Source organism: Gigantopelta aegis, chromosome 13 (genome assembly GCF_016097555.1).
Source record: "Gigantopelta aegis isolate Gae_Host chromosome 13, Gae_host_genome, whole genome shotgun sequence".
Taxonomy (NCBI): domain Eukaryota; kingdom Metazoa; phylum Mollusca; class Gastropoda; order Neomphalida; family Peltospiridae; genus Gigantopelta; species Gigantopelta aegis.
The window spans coordinates 34,067,925-34,091,071 of NC_054711.1; the positions used below are offsets into that span (position 1 = coordinate 34,067,925).

The window sequence follows — 23,147 nt, forward strand, 5'->3', positions numbered from 1 at the left end:
ACCACTAGCACACACTGATTACTACTAATTAATCATCGGCTATTGGATATCTAACATTTGGTAATTCTGAATCGTAGTCATCCGAGTAAACCCGCGACATTTTTCCTAATGCAGCAAGGGATCTTTTATCTGCACTTTCTCACAGACAAGAACGCACATAAGATCCCTATCAGTTGAATGGATCCACCGAGGTGGTTCCATCCTACGGCGCAATCCTTAAATAAAACAACTTTAATAAATCTGAAACAAACTGGTAGCACAACCAAGGTCATGTTTGTGTGTGTTTACTGAATGCCCGCCTTAGTGGTACCCCGGAGTGTTCTGGCTACTGATTTCTCGCTTGGGCTACCAAATGTATACATCCAGTAGTCCGCCGGGCTACTATATGTGTTTGCACACCCAGTTACTCCGCAATCAACCAGCAGTTTAAAACACCTACAAACTGATAAACGTTAAGGTCAAGGCCGGGATGGTGAAGGTCTGATATCACATCAAACCATTTAAGAAGAGTGCATTTTATTTAACTTTTGTTTTCTTCTAAAAAAAATTTGCGGAGTATATTTTACTTATCATATTTGTACCAGAAAAAGAAAACAGAAAATGCATCAACATAATCATTTTATATCGGAAATATTGAATACAATATTTGATAAATCAAATTGAGACCCATAAATCGCCGCCCGGGATTCGAGGCACATTTTGAATTGGTCACGTGGTAGATTAACGTCACACACCCTGGTATGATGTATATGCATTAATCCGGAATCGATAGACCGAAACACCGTTAATCCATATTTGATACACTTTGCCAGAAAATCCGTGTCTTCTTTACCCCACCCTTCTATCAGAATATTAAACCCGCCCACCTTTGTGACGTCACCTTTATACACGCCAACAATTCCGTAACTAAAATGGCGCCAGGTGCCATATTGATGGCCGAAGTGAAAAATCGTTTTGTTAACACGACACTCTGGTTTACCGTAACAAACTATATATGGATCATACTGGGTGATGTAAATAGGGAAATACACCTGTTTTCCTAGCTCGGTGTTGAGAGAAACCCGGTGTAAGAAATCAGCGGTAAAGCGCATGTCTACATCCATGGCAACCACTAAGCTGTCGGACGACAAACCTTCCAACCCTCTCTTCAACGCCTTGGCTCGAGAGAACTGACCAACCATTGGGAAGGCCTCAATTATGAGGGTCTTAGTAATGTTACTGAAAGCTTTAATATAACTGTGAGATAATAGATATTCATTATAGCTATCTCTGTATATCACAACTCTGAGAAAGATAACACCGCCATAGCCAGAAATAGCAACAGCTAAAGATTTTAGGAAATCTCCAAACGTCTTTGGTCGTTGATATAGCGGTAACAGCATGTAGATAACACGGTCTCGGTCGTTACATTCCGTTGGCACTTCGGCTATCTCCGTCGACTGAAAACGCCGTATAGTGACGTACGGTCTCAACAACGAGTTTTTATTTCCCATGACGTGAATGTGTTCCAAACCCGTTCGGACGCTCACGCTTTGGTAAGAAAAGACGGGCATGTCTTGTTTTGATCTCATACGGCCTAGCGCTAACACTGAGATAGCGAATCCAAGATGTCTGCCTCTCGTCCGTATGTTCTCAAAGGGAAGCTGGTAAGGGTTGATACGCGTGAAGACGAGTCCAGATCGAATGAAATTCCACTCGTCAGGTTCCTCATACCCGTCATTCTCCGATGTGCTGATGTTAACTCTTTCGCCGTCAGCTCCCACGGATAACGCACGCAGCTCGCTGTTCGTGTTATACAGGGTTCGCTCTAAGTGAGATATCTTCTTTGTAAGCTGGGCTACAGTTTGGGTGCTAAAATGGTTGTGGATCCGGTACACGTGCTCCGAATTCTTAACCGGATGTAAGGTTAGCGCATGCGTCAATCTGTGATCGAGCTTCCCTTCGAATGACCCATTTTTGTTGTTGTAGTTTTGGTAGAAGAGTTGTATAAACTGAAAAAGAGAAAGACAAGAAAGCATTACATTAAATATTTATACTGTCAGAAAAAAGGGTACACATAGTATTTGAGACCAAGTCTTAATTCACTGCTAGGGTACGAGGTATGACTGTATAATATAGAGATGTAATGTGGCAGTGAATGTGAATACTGTGAATGATCTCACATTCAAAGTCACATTTCACTCAATTGTAACTTTATCCAAATGTGTTACAGGTTTGTAGATTGACTAAACTTCGTGTTAATTTTCACGGGTTGAAACTATGGTCTGTCCCTTTAGTCTATCTGATACATGTACACAATATTTGCCTAACTAGCTCAGATATATATGGAGATTGTGAGTTCTTACAGGCCGTATAAATAGGGATGCATTCAGTATGACTATATTCGTGTCTTAAGACATCGTAACACATATTACGAAATCGGCGAAATGACAAAATCCGGCAAGTTGGCTGGATAAGGCCACCAGAGACGGATGAGTTGCACGAAGACAACGAATTTATTGACATCTGCATGGCATAACGTTATGAAATGTTCACCACAATTGAACGCGCCTTATACCGACGGTCGTTCACTAAAAAATAAAAAAAAAAATAAAAAATCCTTTCAACTTATTTTCGTACTTATGTTCAATTAATAAGATTCTAGCTCGCTGACCTGGACACACGCGCCTCAGCTATCTGGGCTGTCTCACCAGAAAGAGGATGTAGTGGTCTTACACCTACCTACCCATTGAGCCCTTAAGAACTCGCTCTGGGTGGGAGCCGGTAGCGGGCTGCGAACCCAGTACCTACCAGCCTTATGTCCAATTGCTTAACCACGACACCAGTGGTAAGTTAAATGATTAATCTATTTGTGTGGGTCTGTGCATGAAATTGTGTAGGGGGAGTCTAGACTGCCAAGTGAAGTATATAGGGTCGGGTCATGCACCCCGGAACATGCATTAAACAAAGAAGAAAATTTGCTTGGATCAGGAGGGATTTTTACACACCGCCACCAAAAAAACAAAAAAAGCCCCAAGTAAACAACCGCCCCCCTCCCTCCCCCCCCCCCCCCCCCCCCCTCGAATGCAAATGTTTCCTTCAAAAGAGGGGCACGAAGGCAACTTACTTTCTATCGTTTCTGAAATAAAAATTAGTTCACCTCATGGTCTTGGACTCTACTGTTTATTTTTATACAGAAATATGCCATAATAATGTATTTTACAAGGTTAATAACTTGTAGCATGTATGCCAGGTGCGTGCGCAGGGGGGGGTGGGGGGTGGGGGTCGAACCCCCCCCCCCCGCTCAAGGCGAAATGTTTCTTCATATCCCGATTTTTTACATTCCTGTGAAAGCAGCTCGGCTAGCCAGCAGAAAATACCTCAGAATAGCCTTAGAAGGGGTGAGTTTTTCAAAATATTAGGGGGGAGGGCCCCCCAGACCCCCCGCCAAGGGCTTCGCGCCTGGGGCGCTCGCGGTGTCGGGCTTCGCCAGACACCTCGACCCCCCCCCCCTGCAAAATTTCCTGCGCACGCCCCTGTATGCTACATTGTCCTTAAATGCCCGATGTAGCAGATATACTACATTATTAAAAGTAATTCAAAAATCAACATGGAAGTGTGCAATGTACACTAACACCTGCAAGTAGAATGAATGTGATTTTTTAATATTTTTTTTCTATCTATTTTGAGTACTTGTACACTAGAGGGTTAAAATAAATGAATGCGTCAAATATGCGAGTATGGTTCAAAACTACGTCATCCTTCCTGCACCGTCTTTAGGAAGACTGCCACTCTCAGGACCGGCTTCACAGAATGAAGCGTGTTTGTGACCGCAACGTCCCAATCATCTTGCCATGTCGATAAGATATATTGGTTGATATGATATTTTAAATCACTAATGTGTAAGTCACAATGAATATACTTATAAGTGTCGTCAACTTGTAAATAACATTAGTTTTATGGGCATTTTAGCATGTTTGTTTTACATCGTGGTATAACTAATCTATCACGTCGTGTGTCAACAAGCAGCCAGACTTCGACAGGTGTGATTTTTCATGTTACATTTTGTCAAAAAAAATCCGAAGGGCAAGGTAATATTTTAGGGACATAACGGCAAGTAACGAGGGCACCTACGTCAATTGCCGTCGGTGCCGTGGTGAAATTCCAACCCTGAGGTACTGGGTTCGCATCCTGGTATAGGCTCCCACTCATAGCTAAGGTGTGTTCCCAGGACAGCGTCAGACTATCAACTGTCAGGACCAAGTTGGCCAACTCGACGGCTGCATTGTAATTTCCCCAACTCTCGACTTACAGCTGGTGCGCTCAGATTAACAACTAATATGTTATGTAGATAAGAACTCGAGTTGTAAGAGCGCTCAGACAAGCAACACTGGATCTTTTAGATGTAGATTCTCACAAACAGTACGGTTAATAATTAATAAACCAATGTTCTCTAGTGGTGTTGTTAGAATATACACACACACACACACACACACAATCGTAAGTCCACCACAACTTTGTTTCCCAATTATCCTTTTTAAATGTACTTATTTCCATTACTCTTAATATCTGTATTCAATGACAAAATAACAATTCATTCAATATCATGAACAAATGTACTTTATTGGATTAGTAGTACATACAATTTATTACATTTGTAAAATAAACAACAGCGAAAAATACATGTTACATCTAATCCTGTGCATTTACAAACATTCACTTCGGTCACATGTTTTAAAGGAATTTCTTCCCGGGTGGACCAAGATCTGCCTGTCTCTTCAGAAACAAAACAACTGGTTTCTTCTTTCCATTCTTTACCATGACTGAATGTGATTTGATTATGTGAATGAGGTTTGCTCGCTTCCTATTGACAACCATGCTGTTTTTAATGTCCGGACTGGCCAATGGTCTATGTAACTGTGAACATACAAATGTATAGAATAAACTTAAGTATGCTATTCCGGTTCACTCATTTCAGAAAGATCTGAATGATTAGATTCCGACTCGCTTTCTTCTTCTTCTGTCAGGTCTACATGTGGTATAATGTCTTTCATGATGGGTTTCAACAGTAGCTTGATCTTGTCCTTTATCACTGTGTGATCTGTGTTAGGATCTGTTTTGTTTAAACTATCGAATATAAATCGAAACAAAGGTGCTTTTGAAAAATACTTTGTAAATTCAATGATAACAATCAGTGTTTTGACTAATTCATGTTCCCACAGTCGCGCTAGTTTTCTCTCTATCCACTCTTGTGTCTTTCCTTGCTGTTGATATTTCTTACGTCTGAGTTTCATGTCTTCTAGATGGTTTGCACGAACACGACCCCACACACGTTGTAAGTCGACATTCTGCCATTCTATAGTCAGATCATGATCTCGTTTATCAAACATGTGTTTTCCGTCTCCTTTCTGCGAGTTAAAAATGTCATGACTGTTGGTGTCTTCATCATGGTATTTGGTGCGTTTTCGGGGTTGTACCAATTCGTTCTCAGGACACCACGTTTTAATATGGCGTTGTAAGTCAGTCACATTACCAAACAAAACGCCACAATCGGTACAAGCAGTAGCCATAATAAATGAACCTGTTTCGTCACCAGATTCGCCCAAGTCTTCGTCAGTATATTCCTCTTGTCCCAAATTGCTACCGGTTTCAGAAAATGGTTTAACAGTGTCTACGGCTCGGGTATCTGAAGGAATCTGACTGTCGGGCGGCGAAGAAACGTCTTTTAAAGTATTACTGTTACGCTTAATTCCGTGGTCTGTGGGTTGAGTGGACTGCAGTTGTTGGATCCGTGCTGGAATGTCTAAAATATTGGGTTTAAGTCTGTTATTCTCGTGAGTTGATGGTCGCAAATCGATCGTGAGATTCCCATAAGGTTTCTGAACAGCAGTCTCATAAACTGACATAAAACGATCACTATTACTGGGATAAATTCTTCTCGCAAACAAGTTCACTTGCTGTCTGTCAATGGGTGAATTGAACAAAGTCACATAGTGAGAGTTGAGAGCAATATCACGTGACTCCTTGCCTCTTGGAAACAAGTTTTGTAACAGAAGAAAATTAGTTACATTCTTGTGATGTGAAGTCCTTGTAAATAACTGAGAGATGCGTTTGTCATCCTTGGCCTCGGTCATATGATCATCCAGAATTAAAACATTGTTGTTGCGTGCATTAAAGAAATCGTCGTCCTGTAAGTTGTAGGGGATACCTTTCTCAAACTGCACTTGGGGCATTCTTTCACGAATAGTGTGGTAAAGCGGCTGCCACTCTGTGTAACACCATATGATGTTGTTAGGTGTTGGCTTGATGAGTCCTTTTTGGAGTATTTGATACATAAACATAGTTTTTCCACATCCACTTGGGCCCACAAAAACAGCATTAGACGGGATAGTAAATTTGAAAGGCTCTCCATATTGTTCAGCAGGTAATCCTGAAGTTGCTAACTGTGTCGCTGACAAAGACCTTTGAGGAGGAGGAGGAGGAGTATATGGGAGTAATTGAGGAGGAGGTGGAGGAGGAGGAGTATATGGGAGTAATTGAGGAGGAGGGGGAGGGGTGTCTGACCGGTGCATCTGTCTCCGATGCCTTTGCATATTATCATGTCTGGAAAAACTGTTCCCACACTCAGGGCATGATGTTGATCCCATGATGAATTTTGTTCAACTGAAGTCTGAATAGATTTAATCCACTTTCATCAACGTCTTGGATTGTCCGAGTGATGCGTGAATCAACAGAGCCCGCCTCTGATACATGCATTCTTTAAAGGTTTCAAGTAACTCAAAATTTCATTAATTAAGTCTGTCATAATTCACAACGCAAGCAGATCTGCTTACTATGAAATAGTACGGGCCATCCCAGCAGTCTGGAATGTCGACACCACGTGCGACATGTTTGAGTGACTCAATAGCTTCAGACTTGCATTTATACCACTGCGAACCCTCCGATAACACTCGCTCCGATTCACCACGGGGGTACGCCACAATGATCCAAGAGTACTGTTTGCTCATCTCAAATGCATTTACACAAATGAAGATTATTATATGCAACAGGCAGCTTTATACTAGCTGCTGGGTGTAAGTACCTCGCCTATCTATATAATCCTATCGTCTCTGGTTTAAAAACTATCTTTTTTTTTAATCTATTATTAACACACACACACACACACACACACACACACACACACACACACACACATGCATATATATATATATATATATATATATATATATATATATATATATATATATTCAACTGAAATTTACTTTCGTTAGGTAAAATTGAAAAATAATTCACGAATCAGTGTTATTGCCATATTAAACACGAGGCGAATTTTTTATTATTATTATTAACCAAAACGTAATTTTTCGTATCAAATAATGGTGGACATATTTATTTCGTCGAACAAAATAATAATTCCGGTCAGCTAAATCAAATTTCGTTATAACCAGATACAGTGCATGGTATGTCGATTTGACGGCGTAGGAGGATGAGGTACACGCGCATGTGTTTGCCCGTTTCTAATTTAAACCCGACCCACAGCAAACAAGACCTGCTTTTTTTGTCAACGACAGAGCTAGCGTATTGTATTCTCAATATTTGCCTGGCTAGATTTGACCTCGCATAGCTATTGTTAGCGACAGAGTACGCTTGACGTGTGTCATACCTTAGAAATTCTATCAAAACTAAAACGAATTTATTAATTTGTAACGTGAAAAGTACCCACACTGTGTTCACGTCAAATGTTTACTTTAAAGCTAAAGCAAATTTTCAACGTATAATAGTAACCCGTTCATCCAGTCGCTCACCGACTTTTCGAAATTCAAAAAGAAATATCTGAAACAGTGTTATTGCAATATTAAAAACGAGGCGAATTTTTTATTATTATTATTAAACAAAACGTAATTTTTCGTATCAAATAATGGTGGGGCATATTTATTTCGTCGAACAAAATAATAATTCCGGTCAGCTAAATTAAATTTCGTTATAATCAGATGAGTGTATGGTATGTCGATTTGACGGCGTAAGCGGATGAGGTACACGCGCATGTATTTGCCCGTTTCTAATTTAAACCCGACCCACAGCAAACAAGACCTGCTTTTTTTGTTAGCGACAGAGCTAGCGTATTGTATTCTCCATATTTGCCTGGCTAGATTTGACCTCGCATAGCTATTGTTAGCGACAGAGTACACCATATCTGTGTCATACCTTAGAAATTCGATCAAAACTAAAATGTTTTACTTTATAGCCAATGTAAATTTAACGTATAATATTAACCTGTTCATTGAGGTTCGTGGCCAGAAATACTCACCGACTTTTCGACATACGACAGTTTGTTGAAAATAAATTGCTTTCATAACTATCACATGTTCGTAGTCCAACTCGACTGTTCATTTCTTAAACACCATTTAATTTAAAAAAAAAAAAAAGTACCTCCGAACAATACTCAGAACTCGGTCAACGTTACAATAGACGCGTGTCACCTACTGTACCACCGAACAATAGGTGCATATCTATTGTAATAATGTCAACAATCAGAGACGTCACCATTATACTAAGAAAGAACAATAGGAGATGTCTCCATTGTACTAAGAGAGAACAATAGGGGACGTATCCATTGTACTGGAGTGGGGACCCATTGTATCGGAGGTGCATATCCATTGTACTGGAGGTGCACCCATTGTATTCCCATTGTTGTCCCCGCTACGTACAAATTATACTACTCCTGTATCTACCAGCCTTATTTCCGATGGCTTAACGACGACACCACCGAGACCGGTATGTGTTCTTCAAACTGTATTTGTTGTAGCGTTAATAGTGATACCAACTGTGGTTTTATGGTAGATTTACGTTTACGTACAAAACTAGGCTTACGACGTTTTGTGAAACTGGGCCTTGCAAGAGGCGTAGCCAGTACAATTTAGCTTAGCTTAGTAAGGCCAGTATTTTTTTTTTTTTAGGTTTACGAACAAGAACGTTTGTGCACAAAGGTAGGAGGAAGGAAACCCCCCCCCCCCCCCCCCCCCCCCCCACCTGTTTCGGGTGTATCAGTAGGGGTGATTTTTTCTCTCACCGTTACCTTACGAAATGCGCCACAATAGACTAGAATGGTAACTTTTTTTTCTTTAGAGCTATTTGTGGAAGTCGGCGGAAAAAAAAGAAAAAAAAAGTGAAAAATATAACTTTAAAAAAAAAAATATTTTAGCAAAATTTACGTCGGCGGGTTCGTAAACCGAATAATAAAAAAATACTGGCCTAACTGGTTTAACGTGTTCATATACCACTAGGGTTTCGAACACGCCTATCCTGAGTCTGGCTTCCGATAGGATCGGGGTTCTGATTGGGACAGAAATAACCTTACAAATATGGTCAATTTTGAAATTTTTAATATTAACACCAAAAGTATAAAAACTATGAAAATTGGGGTTCATAAATTTAAATTCCCAAACCGCCTACGCATATGGCCCCAAAGAATACCCTAACTTCCGGCATCCCACCCCCACCCGACCTCCCACCGTGTCCAATCCAATCCTGGCAGCCTACTAGCTGTATGAGAAGTTAGTAGAACTTCCTAAACCGGCGTCACTAGGATAGTGACGCCAAAGGGTTTTAAGGGTTTCATCGTTAGTGCCACTACGAGAGTGGCGCAAAAGATCCAGTGTGGGTTAATTTTGTGTTGAGGAATGAATGAATGAATGAATGTTTAACGACACCCCAGCACGAAAAAATACATCGGCTATTGGGTGTTAAACTATGGTAATGCAAATAAATAAAGTGATGATCAACATCAATATAAAAATTCAATATTTAAACAAAAACAGTGTAAAGAACTGTGCAAAAACACAAATATCACAGATAGATACTGAATTTTACTAAAAACTTCAATTTTGTGCTGTATTGGCCATTCTCAAAAATATTTTTACACCCCTGCACCACGGTGAGGTTACAGCACGCGCAGGGGTTAGTGAGGTGGAAGGCGTCCGAGAGTCTTGCATGTCAAGCTCGCCAAAGGAGAGGGAAGTACCCGTCCGATCCACGGAGAAACAGGCGATCCCTCAGCTGTCCTCTAAAACAACAAGATTAAGTCATTCAGAAGACGCTGCCAACACTTCAATCTATAAAATCTAGTAAGATTTAACCGCTTACCTCGTACGCGGACGTACAAGAGACGCCTGCCCGCCGGTGTACACAGCGCCCGAGTTCAGTGTCCTCGTGTGCCGTGAAGGTACTGTTCCGACACGTCGACATACTCAGCACTACGAGTCGCAACGTCTCTCTCGACAACACCACCCCCGGGCCGCCGAGACAGTAGAACGAGCTCTCGTCCCTCAGTCCCAGCTTCCCTCTTTCCGTCGGAATGCCTAGACCAGGCTGGCCGATGTAAAGTCGTCTAGAACTATTTACAGAGCGTAGGAACACCTCGAGATCTTTGATCTTCACGAATAGGTCGTCGTCTGCTCGTATGAACCACTCAAACGTGTCGAGGTAATTATCGTGTATGTGTTTGATCATCATGAAAGACTTCCCCTGTGGAGGGTAGATATTGTCCGAAGCTTCGTTTAAGACGACGACAGGAAGGTTTCCGTTGTATTTTTTACCTTTTCCAACAAAGAAAATGATCTTTCCCGGAACTAGTTTTCCCCACGTGCGACTAATGGCGGCTGCGCGGGTTGCAAGATTCTGTCTCGTTGTCATGACTCCGATCAGAATGAAGGATTCGTTGTTTGTGTTCAGGAGCGGTATGTCTTTTACGAACAGGTTGGTTTGCCGCGGGTGTGGTTTGAAACAGGAGTGGACGTTCCGTTTGAAGAAAAGAAGTGCCAGTCTATTCACCAGATATGCACCCAATAGAAATCCGCATACGAAATGACACAAACAATAACAAGAGCACAGTTTTCTGTGAATTTTCATGTTTTTAAAGGGTTTTTTTTTTATATTCTGTATAATTAAACTGCACATACGCGAATGTATTGTAAATATTAGTTGTAAACAAAAAACAACAACACGAAAAACAAACCTACAAACAACACTGAACTGAAAGCAAAGTGAATTTAAATTCCTCCAAAGTTTTCGTATAATCCATGTTGTTTTACAAAAATAAACCAAAAACAATAGCAATTTAAATGCCCTCAAATTCTTCTTGGAATTCAACTTGACTCACCAAAAGTAAACACGTTCTTGTTTTCTTATACTGTTTTGAAACTGGATGTAACAGATAACAAAAATGTCTATGACGCCCTTTTGGAAACTGCCTATTCTCGTTAATAATATGCTATGTTTCGTCTCTTCGTCAAGATTTTGGTGTGAACTGAAAACAGTTATCAAACAATTCCTTTCTTTATCTCTCCGCTGTGCCGCATCTTCATCAGAATGTCCCTGAAACACAACAATAACTGTCTTTTTCATCAAACATAATCGACAAATGCATGCTGGAAACAGCCAAACAGGTGTTCAAGGCTAACCGTAGGCGCTGTGGGCAGCAGCTGGCGGATAACTAACCAACCGTATTATTATATATTGAAACCGAACGCTATTGTGTCCTGTGTTTAACGTATTAATTTACCGATAGCGACATCCTTTCGAGTGTTTTACATTGAGCGTTATTATCATCTCTTCGTTTAATATCACATATGAAAGAGAAAATAATCACACTGCTTCGGGTGTTTTAAATTGGACGCTGTTACATTCTGTTCGGTTATTAACATATATGAATGACTAAATTATGACATTACAGAATACTTCCAGTGGTTTAAACCCCCGCGTGTTCATTTCGTGGATTTTTTATTGCGCATTCCGTGTGCTCATTCTGCTCTGCTGTGTGTACTTTTATTGTTATGGTCTGTAATCTGACATTGTCCATTGTGCTGTCTATTGCAAACTTATTGAAAGTCTCATGCATAGAAATACAAATATTATTATAAGCAAAAACAGTTTAAGTGTATTACTGGAAGGAAGAAGGAAGATTGCGTGTGTGGTTTTGTTTTTGTTCTGTAGGGTTGTTTCACTTTTTTGTGTTAGGCCGTTTCTGTGTGTGTGTGTGTGTGTGTGTGTGCGTCGGACATGTTGTTAAAAGAAAGATTTTTTTTATTTTATTTAACGACGCACTCAACACATTTTAATTACGGTTATATGGCGTCAGACATATGGTTATGGACCACACAGATATTGAGAGAGGAAACCCGCTGTCGCCACTTCATGGGCTACTCTTTCCGATTAGCAGCAAGGGATCTTTTATATGCACCATCCCATAGACAGGATAGCACATACCACGGCCTTTGATATGCCAGTCGTGGTGCACTGGCTGTGACGAGAAATAGCCCAATGGGCCCATCGACGGGAATCGATCCCAGACCGACAGCGCATCGAGCGAGCGCTGTACCACTGAGCTATGTCCCGCCCCGACATGTTGTTAAGGACTACATATATATATAGAGAGAGAGAATACTATATGACCGTTAGATACCGTTTATCTTACAACGAGTTGATTTAAAACCTATCTAACGATCGAAAGAGAGTTTGATACGTTTTTAAACAACAAGTAACATAACTGGTATCTAACGGACACGAATGTTGTATTCTATTTCTTACATATCCTGAAAAAAAAAAGTTTTAAAATAAATTTAAATGCCTTTTCCGACGAAAACCTATTTACGGCCCTTTCGCTTATAGTTAACTTGTGCGTCACAGACAAATCGACTTCAAATTAAATTGTACGTCACTTGTGATCGATTCGAGCGTTCTTTATTTTCATTGCATGATATGGCATTGGTGACCTGGTCATCACCTAGGAGCAGCCAGTCGTATGTCTAGTATAGTATGGTTTAGTATAGTTTAGTTTAGTTTAGTTTAGTTTATTTAGTTATTATGATTTTATTATTATTAGTTTTTTAAATTTTATTTTACTTTTTCTTTTTCTTTTTTTCTTTTAAAGATTTATGTTGTATGTGTGTCTTTAGTTTCCTTACGCACGTCATATGTTTATATTTAATATCTTCTATATCACTAGTCACGTAATGATTTGTCATGCATATACGTAGGGTTTATTTCGTTTATTTTAGATATGTATTGATTTTTCATGCATGAATGTGTTTTAGATAGTGCTATAGCGCTCCCCACCATTATCAGATATTGCAAATATGTATTTATTATATTTTGCTGTTTTTATTATAAAGCTTTATAAGTTGTATAACTTGAACTTGAAAATGTTAACGCACGTATACTATATGTGTTAACAAGTATGTGTTACCAAAAATAACGAATGCTGTTCTCAACAACAGGTGTGTACGAAAATGAGATAATGAGAGGCATTCCAGGCGCACGTATTTATGCAGACAAGCGAAATTTATAGAGGTCACAAGGCTGGTAGGTACTGGGTTCGCAACCCGGTACCGGCTCCCACCCAGAGCTACTTTTGACGACTCAGTGGGTAGGCGTAAGATCACTACACCCTGTTCTCTCTCTCACTAACCACTAACAACTAACAACTAACCCACTGTCCCGGACACTCAGCCCAGATGGCGGAGGTGTGTGTCCAAGACAGCATGCTTAAACCTTAAGTGGATATAAGCACGCAAACAAGTTGAAATAAATAAATATAGAGGACTCGTGTCATGCTCCCCTGGAATACACATTAAAAACAAAAGAGGTAAAAAGAATTGCTTTAGCAGGGACGGATGTTGACCCCTGACCCCCCTTGCACACGCGCCTGAAATCTGCTGCTGCCAAACCACAATACATTCGTTTCAGTTAACAGCAACCTCTAAGGGTGTTTTATGCACAGCATTCAGAATAGTGCATTCCATGACCTTTTTAGCACTAGCTGGTACGAGAAATAGCCCAATAAGCCCACAGACGGGGATCGATCCTACCACAGACGGGGATCGATCATAGACCGAGCGCGCATCAGGCTATCGCTTTACCACTGGCCTATGTCCAACCCCGGGATGTTTTATAGTCAGCATCCAACATACAGGATACTGTATACCACGGCCTTTGTTACGCCTGTTGTGGAGCGCTGGCTGGAACGAGAACAAACCCAATGCGCCCACCGACGGCGATCGATCCTAGTTATTGCACGTCGGTGACACTGTTAACTTCTGACACTAGGGCTGGAATTTATAGTGTCTTTGTTTTTACTAGGGGCGGGACGTAACCCAGTGGTAAAGCACTCTCCTAATGTGCGATCGGTCTAGGATCAATTCCCGTCAGTGGGCCCATTGGGCTATATCTCGTTCCAGTCAGTGCACCACGACTGGCATATCAAAGGCCGTGGTATGTGCTATGCTGCCTGTGGGATGGCGCATATATAATATTCCTTGCTACTAATGGAAAAGTGTAGCGGGTTTCCTTTCCAAAGACCATATATCAAAATTAGCAAATGTTTCAATCCAATAGCCGATGATTAATAAATCAATGTGATCTAGTGGTGTCCTTAAACAAAACCTCGCTCGTCTGAGGTGCTTGCGTCGAAGGATCGAATCATCTCAGTGGACCCTTTCTCTGATTTGGTTTCTTCCAGTCCCAACCATGCATCACGACAAATATATTAAATACCTTGGTATGTGCTGTCTTGTCTGTGGGATGGTGCAAATAAAAGATCTGTTGCTATTAAGTAATAGTTAGAGGACGAGAAACAATACTTTATCGGCGTATAAAGGTAGTGTCGCACGAGACAAAGGCGAGGCGTTAGCCAAGCGTTTTCTCGTGCGACATTACCTTTATACGCCGATAAAGTATTGTTCTCGTCCTCTAACTGTCTTAGAGCGGAGCCAAAATCTCGTGCAGCAATACCGCTTATAAAGTGAATGTCTGAAGTACTTTATCGGGATATAAATGTACTTCACGTGACCATATATGAAGCTCCTATTGGACTAGAAATTCAACTGTGCTCTAATAGAAAAATATAGCGGACTTTATGTCAGACGTACTAAATGTTTGACACCAAATTGCCGATGATTAATCAATGTGCTCTAGTGGTGTCGTTAAGCAAAACAAACTTTAACGTTGTAAATTCCCTGAACATATTGAATAAATATAGAGTAGACAAATAATAAATAAATATACAATATGAATTATAGCTTTAGGAAATATGAATGATGCTCCCCCGGACAAATGTATTGGAAAACGGGAAAATTCGCTTGAGAAGGATGGGCGTTCGAGCCCGGAAACCTCGCGCCTGTTCGGTCTATCTGTTTATCTGCCTGGTTATCTATGAACGGTATTGTATGTCTGTATATGCCTGTCAAATATCAGCCTGTTGTCATCACTGTCTGTTTGTTTGTCTGTCCGTCGAATACATGCCCTCCCGCCTGCCTCCAATTATCTGTGTTTGTTTTAAGCTCGGGCCTGACTTTTCCGCGGAACAAAAGAATATACAAAGTATATTTCCGCCGAGGAGGTATGCGCGCCATGTGTCCTGTATAACAATAGATATATGCGGCATTCGCCGAGCTCTCCGGAAACAAACGAAATATGAACGGTTTGCATTTGTCGTTTCCGTTCAGATAATATCAGCCAGATTTCAGATTCACTGAATGTCGGCGCTTAAAAGTGCTCCATTGAACAAGTGGGAGAAATAACGTTTTATGACACATTCTTGCTGGAATGACGCGATTTTTTAATGACTCCTTTTTGTTGTACTTTATTTTATTTGTTTATTTGTTTATTTATTCAGTTTAATTGCTATTTATATATTTATTTAGTTTAATTTATAATTAATTAATTAATTAATTTTTTTATTTTTATTTATTTATTAAGTTCAATTTTATTTATTTATGTATTTATTTATTCATTTTAATGTTATTTATATATTTATTTATTTAGTTTAATTGAATTAAATTAAATTTTAATTAATTAATTAACTAATTATGTATTTTTTATTTATTCAGTTTAATTAATTAATTAATTTATTTATTAATTATCATTTTTATTTATTTATTTATTTATTTATTTATTAAGTTTAGTTGTATTTATTTATTTATTTATTTATTCCACGATGAATGTGCTTATTCAGAACAATTAGTGACGTGAACAGATACTGATACATTGAAACCCACTGCGCGATTTCCTGTAATATGAACACTTTTAACATTGCAAGGGGTAACAATATTCAGGGTGTCATTAAACAATAAACAAACATCCTTTTAAATTTCTTCCAAAGAACATAATCTAGCCTTATTTGTAATACTCCTCCCTCCAAGCTGTCCAGGTGAAACGTCCTCATCCGATGCGCAGTCGGTCTAGGATCGACTCCCGTCGGTGGGTCGGGTCCATTGAGCTATTTCTCGTTCCAACTAGCAGTGCACCTCAAATGGTATATCAAAGTCCGTGGTCTGTGCACTATCTTGTCTATGGTCTATGGGATGATCCATATACAATATACCTTGCTAATAATGCAAAAATGCACCGAGTAACCTCTTGAAGCAAAATTATTATTATTATTATTATTATTATTACTATTATTTATTATTATTATTATTATTATTATTATATGTGTGTGTGTATATATATATATATTATATAGCACGCGCCGCATCCAGTCTATATGAACCTTTAGACGCATCCTCCGAATTACCAGGCGAATGTAAATAAAAGAATAGTTGGCCTCGGACCACAATTGATTACACTATGTTTTCTCATGTAGCCCCAGTGGCTGTAGCACTTTTATTAATTTTTAAAACCTTACATGCCTGGGGCCAATGAACACCCAAAAGGACGACCCCTGTTGTCTAGCTCTTGTTCACGTTATATCAATGTAAACAAACACACGTGGGCTAAGGGACCGAATCACACCCATTTCTGTGCATTTTACACAAATGTTGCATGACTTCAAGATGCTGTGGGGGACAGTATGCAGTATCCAGTGTAAACCAAGTTTCACAAACTGCATCCTCTCCCCTGTCAAACCCAGTGCAACAATTCAGCATACAAAGCAGCTATACAGTCATTAATCACATAACAAGAAAACTATATTTTCTCTCGTTCATCTCCATATTTTGTGTGGATAACTCTAGTCTGATGTCAGTTATTGTGTTGTGCGATGTGTGTCTATTTTAATACCAGGCCGATATAGGAGTGCCTTTACGAAATTTCGATGTGGAATTGCTCCTATTCGGTTAGGGACCGGTCAGTAAGAGAATCTTCCGGCGGATCAACGATTCTGTCCTACACGTGATAACCAATCTGTTGAGGTTGAAAGTCATGTTTTATATGCTGTCCGTTAATAATAATGAGGGTTATCCTTGTAATTTGTATCAACATGCTCAGTTATGTTGTAAACAAGCTTAACCTTGCATTTGTAACAGCCAAAGCCTGTTCTTATATTTTACAATGGGCAGGTCAGGTCACGTCAGGTTTTACCTGCACATTCAGAACATGCTGTTGTAGCCCACGCCTGTCATAGGCGAAGGTGTCGACCTCGGCCGCCTCCTCTGGCCAGGACAGGGAAAGGGTAGGGGTGGGTGGGAGAGGGGACCTCGTCAAATGTAAGGAAGCATTAGCACCCCGATTGAGGTTGGTAGCGGGCGGGGGCAACAACGTTGTACATACTTTGTATATGCACAATAGTGTTATCATTAATATTTTAACTGAAAATACTTATATTGTTTAACTATACTGTCTCTCGTAATTCCACAAAGAATGGCTGTGTACTGTTATGATTGTTTTATAGTATATATGTGTATATATATATATATATATATATATATATATATATATATATATATATATATATATTTGATGTGCATACGCTGAGACGTTCATACATTATTGGTCTGTCTACCGGCCTCGGTGGCGTCGTGGTAGCCATCGGTCTACAGGCTGGTAGGTACTGGGTTCGGATCCCAGTCGAGGCATGGGATTTTTAATCCAGATACCGACTCCAAACCCTGAGTGAGTGCTCCGCAAGGCTCAATGGGTAGGTGTAAACCACTTGCATCGACCAGTGATCCATAACTGGTTCAACAAAGGCCATGGTTTGTGCTATCCTGCCTGTGGGAAGCGCAATAAAAGATCCCTTGCTGCCAATCGGAAGAGTAGCCCATGTAATGGCGACAGCGGGTTTCCTCTCAAAATCTGTGTGGTCCTTAACCATATGTCTGACGCCATATAACCGTAAATAAAATGTGTTGAGTGCGTCGTTAAATAAAACATTTCTTTCTTTTTTTATTGGTCTGTCTGTACAAAAAGTCGCTTGATGCTAATCGAAAAGAGTAGCCACTTGAGTGGTAGCAACGGATTTTTCTCTCTGATTAACTTTGTTTCCTCTCTGTTTAGCATATGTCCGACGCCATAGCACTTAACCGTAGTTTAAAATGTGTTGAGTGTGTCGTTAAATAAACAAATTTCATTATTTGTTCCTTCCTTTCTTTCATTGCAAGTCGCACATGTATTCCTAGAATAAGTCTATTTATATGTACACCACGGGTGTATGACATGATTTAATCTGTAAAAAAAAAAAGATAATAATAATACTCATAAACATAGGCGTACGGGCTCCCATTTTTGTAGGCCCGAATCTCGATAACAACATTTAATAATATTAGCGTTACTGCCAAACAGCTATAATAGGGTTGCAAACAAATCATTGACACATTTTTACATGGATTATAACCAAATATGCGGGAAGAATGATGGAAATGCATGGTAAAAAGGTCTCAGGTTAGCATATTTTTCCCGAAAATCTCTATATTGTTTCCTGAATTTGAGGATTTTCTCCAGCACTAGGGGAGCTGTTGTTCCCCTGGCACTCCCCCACCCCACCCCTCCGTCTGGTACGCTTATGTATATGATCACGATATATGGTATGCTTTAATCTGTCTAAAAAACCGAACCCCCACCCCCCCCACCCACCCCCCCACCCCCACAAAACTCATAAAAACAAACAAACATAATATCAAAGTGGCGAGTTATATACATATGATATTCAAAATACCTGTACTTACCAATGCAAGACATACTGAGGCCATACCGCGCACAAAACGATGTTACGCCGTAAGCGTACCACTTCTCATGAGTCTATTTTAACGGCTCGCACGTGAACGCTGATAAGGACCGCAGAAAATAGAGATTCCTTTCTGAAAGAGAAAACAGTTTTAGCGTCTGCAAATCTCTCAGCACGTGGAACGGTTTAAGAGTCGCGCGCCAATCGAGCTATCTCTAACAATATTGCCTCAAAATATAATATTATATCTTTAAAGGTGGAGAGGGTCGTAGCCCAGTGGTGAAGCACTCGCTTGATGCGCGGTCGGTTTGGGATCGATCCTATTCGGAGGGGCCTATTGGGGGGGGGGGGTTCCAGGGGGGGTGGGGGGGGACTGGGGGTGGGGGGTTGGCTATGGGCTATATCTCTGTTCCAGGTGCAGTGCACCAAATCCCTTGTATATGACAAAATGTTGTGGTAAAGTGCTATTTACCAAGTGTCTGAATTCTAGGCCGAAGTGAATAAAAAAAAATCCCTTGTCTAGTGGTGTCGTTAATGAAAACAAACGAACTTTAACCTTGTTTCAGCCGACACAAAAACAAGAAAAAAAAAAGTGTTTGAAAAATTTTAGTTTACAAATTTATAAAAAAACAAACACAAAAAACCCCCCCCACACAAAAAAACCCCACAAAGAAAAAAAAAACACACAAAAAAAACAACACAGAAAACCCCAAAAGCAGCACCCCCCCCCCCCCCCCCCCCCCCACACACACTAAAAAATGACATTGGCTAAGATATAAACAGAGCAGCAATACCCAACCATATTTAATATTTGAGGTATCGTCTGCTCACAAAAATGATAAATTCTCAATTAAAATAACAACAACCAAACCAACCAAACCAACAAACAAAACACACACACACACACACACACACACACACACACACACACACACACACACACACACACACACACATACACACACACACACACACACAATTAAAGGGACATTCCTGAGTTTGCTACATTGTAAGATGTTTCCGACTAATAAAATAGTTCTACCATTAAACTTACATATTAAATATATTTTCTTGTTTAGAATATCAGTGTCTGTATTTCCAATGCGTTTCTGGTCGTCTTAATATTTGTAAGAAGCCCAAACTGGATTTTGTCTTCAAATACGTACGAAAAACAAGTTAATTTTAGGAAATAAAATGAAATTTAACGTAGTACAAATATTAGAACGATCAGAAACATGTTTAATATACAGCCACTGATGTTTTATGCAGAAAAATATATTGATATGTAATTATAATCGTTAAAAAGTCGATAGTCGATAACATGTTAGTCGATAACATCTTAAAAATTGCAGCAAACTCGGGAATGTCCCTCTAAGCTACCTCGAGCCGGAAGCGAGAAGGACACGAGCACACAGGGGTACATAAAAGTACATTTTCTCCCGAATCATGCTCCTAAGACGAATTTATCTTGCCCGACATCTTAACTATACATTTTTGACCTGATGAACATAACAAATTAACGCCAAGCCGTAACATTCATTCATTTCAACTTATGTTCGTGTTTATATCCAATTAAGGTTCAAACTCAGCTATCTGCGTTGTCTGTCCAGGACAGTGGGTTAGTTGTTAGTTGTTAGTGAGAGAGAAGAGGGTGTAGCGGTCTTACACCTACCCATTGAGTCATTAAAACTCGCTCACGATGGTAGCCGGTACCAGGCTGCGAACCCAGTACTCACCAGCCTTATGTCCGACGGCTTAATCATAATACCACCGAGGCCGGTCAAGCCGTAACAAAAACACGTATCACGTGGACGCTAAAGAAATCGTGATAGTGTGAACAAAAAGGTTCCCTCCCATTCTGCCTACAACCCACTTTGCCTACACCCATTTTGCCTACAACCCAGTATGCCTACACTCAGTTTGCCTACAGTGTGAAACAGTGATATCCCCAGTTCATAGTGGGACAATCCCTATTATTTTGTGTCTCAAACCAATATAAAAATATTGTATTACATAAACAATTAAGATTATAATGAACATACGTAATGTAATTGGGGCTTAATTGCATAAAGATGATTTCATGCTCTTTATGGTGATTAGTATTAGTCCAATGATCCCATACTGTGATCTTTAATATGTGATCAAAGTAAAATGGCCTTCATGATTCTTTGATATAGGATTAAAGTTCAACTTTGTACAAAATATTTGTTTAATATTTGTGAGGTCATTTTGTAGTTTAATTGTTTTTGTTGTGTAATGTTAATCGTTTTTATAATAAAATGTGTGTTTGTCATATTATTTTGTCATGTTATTTTTATACATAGGGACCATACATGGAATGCTCCACTTTTAACTGGGGATGGCATCTTTTCATAGGCAAAGTGGGTTGTAGGCAAACTTAGTGTAGCCAAAGTGGGTTGTAGGCAAACTTAGTGTAGCCAAAGTGGGTTGTAGGCAAACTTAGTGTAGCCAAAGTGGGTTGTAGGCAAAATGGGAGGACACCAACAAAAATGCCCATGACATAAATATAGAATATCAGGTTGCCCTGACATAAATATTATCAGGTTACTACGTTTTGATATCGTGGTTATTTGGCGAGGTTTAGATGATTAATAAATGAATGTGCTCTAGTTGTGTCTTTAAACAAAACAAACTTACTTGCTAAAGAGCTTAATAACCTTGGGAAATATTTAATTCGGGCAAACAATTTAAGAAATAATTCGATTTAATCTAGTTTCATATTGTATTTGTATTGTGTTTTGACATTTACCATATTATGTAAAAATATATATACATGTATTTGTTATGTATGCTGATGAGTTGTAAAACTTAAGGCAATAAATAAACTTGTAAACTTGTAAACAAAATTGATTGCGTGAAATCGATACCAAATACTTGAAAACATATGGCTGCTTAACGGTAGATGTAAAGTTACGCGTACGATATTTTGCCGAATTCGACTCGTGCTCTTTTCAGGCGCGTCTCCAGGACATTATTCAGAGGGAACGAGACTGTGGTGAGTGACCTTTTTGTTCGTGGGGGTGGGGTGGGGGTGAGGGAAGGTGTGTGTGGTCGTCGAGTCATACTCATCCGAAAAATAATACATTTAAAAAAACAAAACCGCTTTGAGTAGGGGAGGGTATTACGAATATCGACCCCCCCCCCCCCTCCCAAACGGACACGCCTACTTTGTCAAGCTGGAACAAACTATATTACTGTACCCCGATTTCCGTCTTTACTGCCTCCCCCCTTTATTTAAAACCTAGTACGGCCCTGCTAAGATCTTGAATACTGTTTCGTTTTGAAAACACTCGAAAGCTTTTGTTGTACATGTGCTACATACTAAGTGAAGCGTACTGCTGCTAACATATATGTCACATACCGTGTAGTAAAATATTGCCTACCTTACCCTCACCTTGCTTTCACGAACTCTACGTATCAAAGATGGAATCCATAAATAGTCACCGAACGAAACACAAGTAGTATCACCGGCCATTTTGACAATGAGGTGTGACTTTTAAAAGATCTACGCCTAAACAAATAACCGTATCTGACTATGTCACTCGGAATATAGTGCGTGAAACAAATTCATGTACATCATACACATTAACGTTTATAGCGTACATACGAACACAGGCGTGGCTGTCTCAGCTATGGGGTGGCTTTCGGTGGTGTGAGGTGGTTCTTAATGCCGCACAACCTAATTTCAACACGTGAAAATATACACTAGGTTTGGTTAATCTACAAATCTGTAACACAGATGAATAAAGTTACAATAAAGTGAAACAAGAGTGTGTTATGTTGAAACAGGGAAACACTCTCACACAAAGACTTGAGTTCGTCTCCATAACTGTTGGGGGCGATATGTAGACCAGTGGTAAAGCGCTCGCTTGATACGCGGTCGATATGAGATCGATCCCCGTCGTGGGCTATTTCTCGTTCCAATCAGTGGACCACGATTGGTATGTCAAAGGCCGTGGTATATGCTATCCTCTCTCTCTCTCTCTCTCTCTCTCTCTCTCTCTCTCTCTCTCTCCCACCTCCCGGACTGTCTCTCTGTCTCTGTCTCTGTCTCTCTCTCTCTCTCTCTCTCTCTCTCTCTCTCTCTCTCTCTCTCTCTCTCTCTCTCTCTCTCTCTCTCGTTTTTACCAAAAGACCTGTATTTCATAAAAAATATCGAAGAGCTATACGCAAACTTTTATCACCTAGTGTATACCGCCTAGTATACATC

The 23,147-nt window shown here is 39.9% G+C and overlaps 1 protein-coding gene across 3 annotated transcripts; it reads right to left on the reverse strand.

The window, feature by feature from the left end:
- Positions 1-605: 605 nt before the first annotated feature.
- LOC121387849 (chondroitin sulfate synthase 1-like) lies at positions 606-22,456 on the reverse strand. Of its 3 annotated transcripts, none has more exons than XM_041519078.1 (4): positions 22,332-22,456; positions 18,918-19,049; positions 10,123-11,352; positions 606-1,991 (listed from the first exon to the last, which is right to left on the reverse strand). In XM_041519078.1, exons 3-4 carry the CDS (start codon positions 10,933-10,935, stop codon positions 615-617), a joined length of 2,190 nt encoding a protein of 729 aa, XP_041375012.1. In that variant the 5' UTR covers positions 10,936-11,352; positions 18,918-19,049; positions 22,332-22,456; the 3' UTR covers positions 606-614. The 3 variants fall into 3 exon arrangements, with proteins under 3 accessions (XP_041375012.1, XP_041375013.1, XP_041375011.1); XM_041519079.1 differs by having other exon boundaries at positions 22,326-22,431; XM_041519077.1 differs by having other exon boundaries at positions 22,321-22,407.
- Positions 22,457-23,147: the final 691 nt, after the last annotated feature.

Bases quoted from the DNA above. Each gene is read 5' to 3' on its own strand.
- LOC121387849 (XM_041519078.1), bottom strand. From the start codon at position 10,935: ATGTGCAGTTTAATTATACAGAATATAAAAAAAAAACCCTTTAAAAAC. The intron at 1,992-10,122 runs GTAAGCGGTTAA...TCTCTTTTTCAG, and splicing joins CTTGTACGTCCGCGTACGAG to TTTATACAACTCTTCTACCA.